Below are 9,734 nucleotides of genomic sequence, written 5' to 3' on the forward strand. Positions count from 1 at the left end.
TGGAGTCTAAGCTGCACGTAATGGCTGCTCGTCACGCTCTCCCATCCAGTCAGCGTGTCTGAGACTTTCTGCAGAGAACAAGTCTAATGGAGCAGCAGAGTAAGAGAAGATGCTGCTACACTCATAAAACTGATGACTTGGAAAATACAGCAAGCCCTTCAAACCTATGAGAAAAAATCAGCAAATCTTCACTAAAAACAGCAAAAACACAAACAGGGCTTCACAGAGGAGGAGACCCCATGACGGGCAAGCACGCTCCGTCGTCAGGGGCCTGCAAGCTGCAGCCATGCTTGACGCTGCTCTGTGTCTCCAGATGCAAAACCCATGGAGCACGCTGGGAAACTCTTCTGAAAACGCCCAGCACCGTCTTGGAAAGTGAAGATGTTAATGAAGGAAAACGGGCTAGTAGACTCAGGTGTCCAGTGACTCTACCCAGGAGCAGAGGCCACCTCGGCTGTGGTCTGGAGAGGAGGGCAGACCCCCAGGCTGAACTGACAGGGTGTCTAGAAGAAAGCACAGGGGTCTGGGGGTAGCCAGTGGCATCTTCCCCTTTCACCTCTCAGCACACTCACGCCGGCCCCAGGACTCTGCCCGGGAACCGATACCCTGTCCATGGTCACCCAAAGGTCAGCACCCTGGACAGGGCCCCTGCAGCCCTGTCCTGCTGGGGTCTCGCAGGCAGGGCCTGGGCACACACCCAGACCTCATCCAAAGAGGACTTTGAATGAAGGAATGGGAAAGGGTCCTGTCCTCAGAGAGTCCCAGGCAGAGGGAGAAGGGGTGGGGCTAGGGAGGCAGAGGCCCGCGCTGGGAACCCGGGCTGAGCAAACTATAGCCAGCCTGCCTTTCAGACAGCCCAGGGAGCGGCCAACATGCATTCTCCAGGATGGAGGTCCTAGCTGCCTCCATTTCCCAGACTCCCTTGCAGCTACATGCAGCCATGTGACTAAGTTCTGAATCATGAGACGTGAGTGGAAGTGCCCTGTGAGATTTTCAGGACGTCTTCCCGGATGTCTGCCCTTATATCCTGCTCTGCTAGGAACAGGAGGCAGTGACTGAGCTCCAGCAGTCATTGTGTGGCCATGAGGCTGCCAGGTAAGCCTAGGGATTGGGAACTGAGAGTTGGAGGGGCCTGGTTCCCAATGGCTGCAGAGCCAATACCATCCCTAGGCTGCCAGTATTATGGGGAAATAAACAATGTTGCTCAAGACCTGGTTCTTTGAGTCTCGATGCACACGTGCATGCTAAGTCACTTCAGTCATGCCCAAATCTGTGCAACCCATGGGCTGTAGCCTGCCAGACTCCTCTGTCCATAGCATTCTCCAGGCAAGAATACTGGAGTGAGCTGCCATTCCCTTCTCCAGGAGATCTTCCCGACCCAGGGATCGAACCCACGTCTCTTAAGTCTCTGGCGTTAGCAGGCGAAACACTAGCACCACAAGGTCTGCACCAAACCTAGCTCGGATGCACAGGCCTGTGACTTGGGGGTAGGGGTTGGGGAGGGATCTTCTCTGGCTGTGAAAGTTCTCAGCCCCACCCTCTAGCTGGCTCACCCGGCTCCAGATGTCTGTCAAGGGCGCAGAGGGAGGTACGGAGGATGAAGAGGAAGTGGCCAGAAGGGGAAGCAGCAGGCTGCAGAGAGGAGGCAGGTGGGAGGTGATCGCGGTAACGGCCTGCAAGCTGACGGCCTGCGTCTGTGGCAAAGCCAAGATGAACGCCAAGGCGGGACCCTTGGAGGTAAGAGCCAGCGAGGTCAGATGGGAGGACCGGACCGAGGGCCCTGAGAAGGGGGCTTTAGTCCACCGCCCCTGACCGGTGCTGCCAGCAGCCCTGGGCCCAGAGGGTCACGAAGCTCCAGTGCGGCCTGCGGGTCATCATCCATCCCTCCAGTGGTGTGTGCAGCCAGGACCACAGGGCCTGGGCTCTCCCGGCGAGCTCAGCCTGGGGTGGGCAGCTGCACCCCAGGCCCTGCAGGGTGGCAAGTCCCACCCTTTCAGCTGGGATCTGCCCAGCACAGGGCGGGGGTAGCACGGAGCTGCCCCCCGGGGGTCTCCCAGCCCAACACAGCCTTGAGATGCCAGTGCTGGTGGGTCACCCTCTCCCAACAGCCAGTCCCAACCCTGGACACATGGGGTCCTCAGGGTCGAGCTGCCCAGAGCCCCCTGGATGGGGGGCCTCCCCAGGCCCTTGTAGTTCACAAGGGGGTAGGTGGCCTGGCAGTCATCTCCGCTGGGTGGCCCCTGGGTGGGGCTGCGGGGGCAGGGCACTCCCACCTTCTTGTGAGCCTGGCCCGGGAACCCGCACAGGGCTGCACCCTGATCGCCTCTCCTGAGCATCAGTGAAGGGTCTGGGAAGCCCCCCTGGGGCAGGGAGGGGAGTGGCAGACCCCCAAGCTCCCTTCTTCAGGGTGTAGGGGCTCCTGGTGGGGAGGGGTGCCAGGCCTCGGGCTCTGAGCCCCTTCTCTAATTCCAGGGCCCCCCGCCCCCAGGCCCAGCTCCCATGGCTGCCCCTCCCCCATGGAGGCTGGCTGGGGGCCCTGCAGGAGGACACCCCCAGAACCCGGGGCCTGTGCGACAGCCTGGCTCCCTGGGCCCCAGTGCCCAGCTGAGCTGTGCTCACAGGCGGGCAGCGTGACCCCAGCCCCAGGCCCCAGGTGGCACTGGCCACTCACCATCAAGGCCAGGAGGGAGGGCTGCACCTGCCCCTCACAGAAGCCTCAGAAGTTGGTTGGTGGTGGGCGCCGGGGAGTGGGGTTGGGGGGACCACATCTCTGTGCATGGACCCCGCCCCACACTCAAGGGAGGGCAGCCTCAGCTCAGAGCTGTGGAGCATCCTGCTTGGGGTGGCATTTGAGACTGCTCTGGGGAGGGGAACAACTCCAACCGGATCCAGTCTGCCTGGCTTCCAGCTCCTTGTGAGAGGGACCACTCTGAGGGGATAAGACCTCCGTCCCCAGCTGGCTGCAGAGTTCTGGGGCAGAGAGAGACCCCCGCCAGCATCAAGGGGTCCTGACTCAGCCCCCAGCCCCCAGCCCCCAGAAGAACAACCCTCTCTCTGTGCCAGGCCCCCAGCCAGGACCAGGGTCACTGCCTGGCTCCCAGGAGGGGCCAGCACAGGGCCAGGATGGGGGGCCCAGCCCAGGAAGGGAAGCAGCTATTTATGAACCAGCATCGAGAGGACCCAGCCTGAAAGCAGAAATGGCGGCAGACTTGCTGCGGTTGAAACGAGGAACTGAGATTCAGACGCCCACACCGCACTGGGGGGCGCCGAGAGGGAAACCAGCAGGCCATACACGCCCCGGGCACACACAGGACGCACGGGCACACAGACACGCACACGCACACACAGACACACACACGGATGCACATGCACACAGGATGCACACGCACACGCACACGCACACACGCGCCAGTGCTGGGTGATGGACTCAACCCCTCAGGCCAGGCCAGGGTGAGGGTCACCTGGGCCAGGAACAGGGTCTGCAGGGTCCCCACGAGGTGGCCTCCCCACTGCCCAGCTGCCCGGGAGTGTGGGGTCACCACGCCCAGGCCCAGAGCTGCGGGTGATGCCGGTCACCCCGCCCAGGGGCTGAGGCCTCTGCTGCACACGGGTGGCCCCGGCGTGGCCCGGCTCCACACTGCCCTGCGGCCCGCGGGAGAGGGCAGTCAGCACTGCAAGAGTGGGGGCCCGCAGGAGGGGCTGAGCCGCCACACAGGACCCCCGGGACAGAGCGGCAGGGGCAGAAGGAGCCACAGGGGGCCAGGACTCCCCGCCCAGGGGCTGCTGGCACCTGTCTGGAGGACCCGAGAACACGTCCAGCCCCCAGGCCGTGGCCTCAGGCCTGCCCTGGCCAGCCCCTCCTGGCGGCAGGGGTGGTCTGTCTCAGGAGAGTGCGGCCCCCGGGACCCGGGTGGTGTCTTCCTCCAGCTGCAGGTGCGGGGGATGCTCGTGCTGCTGTGCCTGGGCGCCGTGACCCTCACCTGCCTCCTGGGGCTGAGGTCCTCCCCTTCCGCCTGGAGCCAGGGCTGCCCTGAGGAAGGGCCCGCCAGGCCTGGGGGCCTTGGCTCCCGTGTGGACTGGGATCCTCGAGGACGGGAGGCCCGGAGGCGGCATCAGCGAAAGGACTCCTGCCGGTGAGCAAGCCGTGGGCTCCGCGGGGCAGCGGCGGGCGGGCAAGCCCGGGAGGCTCTGCCCCAGACGCCCCTGCCTTCCCAGCCTGGGTCTCCCCAGAGGGACAAGCACTGTCCTTCTTCCTGTCCTCTGGGAAGAGGCAGGTTCCGGGAGGGTGGGCTGGAGGAAGGGGGTCGTCAGGGCGTCGTCAGGGCAGGCTGAGGAGTGCTCTTGGCAGGACACACAGGCTGTCACCCGGGACTGGGTGGCCGTCGCATCCCTCCCGCCTGGGGTAGGGCCACAGGCCCCGCCCCTCCCGGCCATCCCAGGGTCCTGGAACCTCAGAACCACACAGCACACCCCCTGACCGAGCCCTTCTGGGTCAGTGTTGGTGACTCCAAGGGCCTCCACACCCACAGGAGCCCAGACCCAACAGCTCTGAGGGGAGCACGCTGGGCTTGGGTGGGGGTGGGGACTGGCACCAAGCCCTGACTCGGGCAGGCCCCCCCGGGCACTCCTGGTGTCAGGCCTGCCCTGCCCCATCCGCCCTGGGCTCTGCCTCCTGCTTGCTGACTGGGATGGAGCAGGTGATGCGAGGCTGGCCGGCTGCTCTTATGCTCACACCCGGCACCCCCTCTGCAGGCTCGTCCTCGTGGAGAGCATCCCCCAGGACCTGCGATCTGTAGCAGGCAGCCCGGCCGCCCAGCCCCTGGCCCAGGCCTGGATGCAGCTGCTGGACGCCGCCCGAGAGAGCGTCCACGTGGCCTCCTTCTACTGGTCCCTCACGGGGCCCGACATCGGGGTCAACGACTCGTCTTCCCAGCCGGTGTGTGGCCCTCGCCCCTGACTCGGAGCCCGCGGGCTGTGCCAGGGCCAGGCACACAGCAAGGCCAGCAGGCTGCCCGTCTGTCTGACCGAGCTGTGGGCAGTTGGGGCCGCCTCGGGGGAGATCTGGGCCCCTCCTTGTGGGATAGGGTGGTCTCTCTCTCACCCTGGCCTGCTCTAACAGGGCGAGGCCCTCCTGCAAAAGCTGCAGCAGCTGCTGGACAGAAACGTGTCCCTGGCCGTGGCCACCAGCACCCCAACTCCGGCCAAGAACTCCACTGACCTGCAGGTCCTGGAAAGCCGAGGTGGGAGCCTGCCATCCTGGGCCCGGGGGCCAGCGAGAGCTCTGGGGCTGCCTGGGGAGGGGCTGGGAGCCTGGGGGAACCCCGGGCCGACCAACGCCTCCTTCTCCCACCTGTAAAGTGGGGGTGAGGACACCGTCCATGAGGAGGAAGGAACTGGGCTCAGCACGATGCGGGCTCACCCACCGCTCTGCCCCCTTGTCAGGTGCCCAGGTGAGACACGTGCCCATGGGAAAGCTCACTGGCGGCGTTTTGCACTCCAAGTTCTGGGTGGTGGATGGGCGGCACATCTACGTGGGCAGTGCCAACATGGACTGGCGGTCCCTGACACAGGTGAGTCCCCGAGCCCCAGGAGGGGAGGCCCCCTGGAGTTCGTCCGCCCTGGCACCCCTGACGTCCCCGTGTGGGCAGTCATCTCGGGGGATGGAGGCAGGTCTGTAACGCCCCTGTGGTAGAAACACCCGGAGGCTGGTTGCTGCTGCTAAGTCGCTTCAGTCGTGTCCGACTCTGTGCGACCCCATAGACGGAAGCCCACCAGGCTCCCCCGTCCCTGGGATTCTCCAGGCAAGAACACTGGAGTGGGTTGCCATTTCCTTCTCCAATGCATGAAAGTGAAAAGTGAAAGTGAAGTCGCTCAGTTGTATCCCACCCTCAGAGACCCCATGGATTGCAGCCCACCAGGCTCCTCCATCCATGGGATTTTCCAGGCAAGAGTACTGGAGGGTTACAGGACTCTAAAGGCACTGCTGTAGAAGGTCGCTTACCCGCCTGGAAACACGGTCAGGTCACCTTGTCCAAGGGGCCATGCGGACAAAGCAGGAACCCTTTCAGGAGAAGCAGCGCTTTAGCCGTCAGCCATCAGCAGCGGTTGTCGATTAGCAGTGAAGAACGAGCTGTTTTTCTCTGGGCGCTGATGCTTTCTATTGTTTTCTGGCAATGAACACGTATTGGCCTTGGATCATAATGTGTAAGAAGAGCAAGGACCCACTGGGCTCCCCTCCCTGTAGCTCCCCTGTACACGTGGATTCCATGATGCTGCTGCAGACTGGCTGCCCAGTGGGGGTGCGCGCCTGCCGGGCAGCCTTGGCCCGGCTGGGGGGGTCCACCCAGCCCCACACAGGGCCCCCCGCCCCTGCAGCACTGCCGGATGCCCACAGGTGAAGGAGCTCGGTGCTGTCATCTACAACTGCAGCCGCCTGGCCCAGGACCTGGAGAAGACCTTCCAGACCTACTGGGTGCTGGGGACACCCAGGGCTGTCCTCCCCAAGCGCTGGCCTCAGAACTTCTCCTCTCACATCAACCGCTTCCAGCCGCTCCGGGATCACTTTGACGGGGTGCCCACCACGGTCTACTTCTCGGTAAGGGTGGACAGGCCCTGAGGCCCTTCTGAGCCCCTGCTCTCTGCCCGGCCACACCCACCAGAAGTCTCGCCCACCCGGGCCTGCCCTGCAGACCGCAGCACCTGCGAGGTCCGCGGCTGTGGTCCCCGGGGTGACCCCGGCAGAGCACCCTGCCGTCATCATCCACAGGAGACAGGCGGCCTGGGTGGCGGGGGACGCTCTGTGGCCCCGGGAACCTCCAGGCACATCGCTGGGTGGGGTCTGACTCAGGGAGCAGGAAGGGTAGCGGGGGCGGGTAGGACCAGAGCACCAGTGATGGTGTCCCTCCACCGCAGAGTGGAGGGAACGGGGGGCAGGCGGCCACAGCCACCAGCCAGGAACCTCCCTGGGGTACGGGCAGCTACCCCAGTGCTCGGTTGCAGTGGAGACCTGGCCTCAGAGGAGGGACACGTGTCCCGATGTGGGAGTCCGGCTGAGCCCCCCAGGGAGCTTCCTCGAGGGTCAGGCCAGCCCAGGGCCCCACGCCTGCGGGCTGCGCCTCCTGCCTTATTCCCAGTTCCCAGGGCTGGAGGGTGGGTGTGTGGTGGGGTCTCGGGCCAGTAACCAAGCAGCTCAGAACCAGACCCCTTAGGGACCCGCCTCCACCCGGCCCCACAGGCGTCACCGCCCTCTCTCTGCCCCCACGGCCGCACCCGCGACCTGGATGCGCTGCTAGCGGTCATGGGGGCTGCCCGGGAGTTCCTCTACGCCTCGGTGATGGAGTACTTCCCCACCACACGCTTCAGACACCCCGCCAGGTGGGCCGGCTGGGGGCTGTCCTGTCTTCTCGCCTGTAGGGACCCCGTCGAGGCAGGCTGGCAGGGCTCCGCCGGCCCGAGGACCCTGACCTGCCATGTCCCTCCCCCAGCTACTGGCCAGTGCTGGACACGGCGCTGCGGGTGGCGGCCTTCAGCAGGGGGGTGCGCGTGCGCCTGCTGGTCAGCTGCTGGCTCAACACGGACCCCAGGATGTTCCCCTTCCTGCGGTCCCTGCAGGCACTCAGCAACCCAGCGGCCAACGTGTCCATGGACGTGGTAAGAATGCGTCCCTGGGCCGGGCTGGGCAGCGGCCTGTCTGCTCCCCGACACACACTCTCTGTTCTCCCAAGAAAGTCTTCATCGTGCCCGTGGGGAACCACTCCAACATCCCCTTCAGCAGGGTGAACCACAGCAAGTTCATGGTCACGGAGAAGGCGGCCTACATAGGTGAGCCGGGCGGCAGCCTGCGTCCTCCAGGGCTCCACGCGAGGCCACCCCAGTCTGCACGAAGCTCGTGTCCCCCAGGCAGGGGGCCTGCGTGCAGGAGGGCTCAGGGCTCTCCATGGAGGCAGCCAGCCCTGTGGTCAGCTGGCCCCACAGGGCAGGTGGGGAATCTCCGCACGGAGCTCACTGAGCCCTGAGTTTGTGGGCGGGCAGGGGTTGGACCCCTCCAGTGGCCACAGGGGCCACTGGGCTGGGTGGGGCAGCAGAGGGACCCGTGCGGCCCCATCCCCAGCCTCCTGTGCCCGCTGCCCGCAGGCACGTCCAACTGGTCAGAAGATTACTTCAGCAGCACCTCAGGTGTGGGCCTGGTGGTCAGCCAGAGGGCCTCTGGCGCCCAGCCGGGGGTGAGCACCGTGCAGGAGCAGCTGCGGCAGCTCTTCGAGCGAGACTGGAGCTCCCGCTACGCCGTGGGCCTGGATGGACAGGCCCAGGGCCAGGACTGTGTTTGGCAGGGCTGAGGTTCGGCCCTTCCTGGCAGCGGGGTCCTGGCAGCGGGGTGGGGCCTCCTTGCCTTGCCTGGCCCCCAGCCTGGACTCCAAGCAGCTTCACTCGCACAAGCCCTGGTCAGGGGCGGGACTGTCCACTTCAGGGCGGACACAAACCACTTGCTCTCCAAATCTAGCCCCTTTGAACCCCCCGCCTGCTCCAGGGAGCTGTCCGGGATGCCCCTCCCTGACTCCCACGGAGCCGCCATTCCTGTCCACAAGTGGGGCCTCTAGAAAACGCGTGTGCCTCTGTGTCTCTGTGTGCGTCGGCTGCGGGGCCGCGCCCGCTTCTGCTCAGCCTCGATATACCTGCGAGGGGCCTGTGTCTATGAGGCCACACCGAGGCGAGGCCAGGCACCTACTGGGGGAGCCCCTGACTCTCACTGGTGTCCAGTCCTGGGCCCACAGGAACCCAGGGACAGGTCAGGGGATGGGTTCAGCAAAGAGAGGGGTTCAGAGGCCTGTCTCAGCCCAGTTCACCATCTCCTGGTTTCTGACCTTGGCTTCAGAGCCCACCTGCCCAGGCAGAGGGCCCCAGACTGCCTGAGGCTAGAACTGTGGGCTGGTTCAATGTCCAAGAGACCCTGGCAGCTGAGGGAGCCATCCAGTGGACACCAGGTCCACCCTGACCCACCACCCCTGGGCCCCGAGTCCTCACGATCTCAGAGAGAGCCAGCGGGGCAGCTGTCAGACAGCTAGGACGTGAGCATCCTTGCCTGCCAGGATGGTCCCCAAACCCCGCCAGACCCATGGGGGTCAGGAGAGGATGCCACGGCTCCATGCGGGCCTCCCAGGCATCCAGCGGGTCCAGGAGCTGGTCTGTGCGTGAGCTGCTGCCCCTGGTGCCCACCCCCCACCGCCCCACCCCAGCTGTGCCCCAGGAGCAGCAGAATCCCAGACCGCTCTGCTCCCCCGGCCGCTTGGCCACAGTCCAGGCCGTGATGGGGAGATGGTGAGGGCCCATAGCCAGGGCAAGGCCTGCCCCACATGTGGTAGGTCTGGTGGCCAGCCGCAGAGGCCTGCTCCAAAGCAGAATCCCTCCGCCCCCCGGGAGACCCAGCGTGATGAGGCTCGAGAGGCCTGGGGGCTCCTTCTGGGGTGTGGGGGACAGAGCCTGCCCCTGAGGACCCTGGACCCAGGCCCTTGTGTGGACGGGTCCGCTGCCTGGATGGGGGGCGCCAGCCACCTCACTTGGGACAGGTGGGGTGAACAGGCGGTTAGTGGCACAGCTCTCGCCGGGGGCCAAGCCCGCTGCAGGACGCAGGAAGGTGCTGTGAGCTGTCCGTCAGCCAAGCCCGAGGCAGGGCCCCAAGAGCAGCCTCCAGCTGGCGAGGAACGGGGCCCCGGGCCACCCAGCCAGCAAGGAACTGA

The 9,734-nt window shown here is 65.4% G+C and overlaps 1 protein-coding gene across 5 annotated transcripts; it reads left to right on the plus strand.

Annotated features, from left to right (window-relative positions):
* Positions 1-1,548: 1,548 nt before the first annotated feature.
* PLD4 (phospholipase D family member 4) lies at positions 1,549-8,603 on the plus strand. Of its 5 annotated transcripts, none has more exons than XM_027521579.1 (10): positions 1,549-1,737; positions 3,928-4,133; positions 4,753-4,936; positions 5,120-5,240; positions 5,443-5,570; positions 6,395-6,595; positions 7,235-7,374; positions 7,485-7,650; positions 7,725-7,821; positions 8,134-8,603. In XM_027521579.1, exons 1-10 carry the CDS (start codon positions 1,564-1,566, stop codon positions 8,334-8,336), a joined length of 1,620 nt encoding a protein of 539 aa, XP_027377380.1. In that variant the 5' UTR covers positions 1,549-1,563; the 3' UTR covers positions 8,337-8,603. The 5 variants fall into 5 exon arrangements, with proteins under 5 accessions (XP_027377380.1, XP_027377382.1, XP_027377378.1 ...); XM_027521581.1 differs by having other exon boundaries at positions 7,729-7,821; XM_027521577.1 differs by lacking the exon at positions 7,235-7,374.
* The last annotated feature ends 1,131 nt before the right edge of the window (positions 8,604-9,734 follow it).

This window comes from Bos indicus x Bos taurus, chromosome 21 (genome assembly GCF_003369695.1).
Source record: "Bos indicus x Bos taurus breed Angus x Brahman F1 hybrid chromosome 21, Bos_hybrid_MaternalHap_v2.0, whole genome shotgun sequence".
NCBI lineage: Eukaryota > Metazoa > Chordata > Mammalia > Artiodactyla > Bovidae > Bos > Bos indicus x Bos taurus.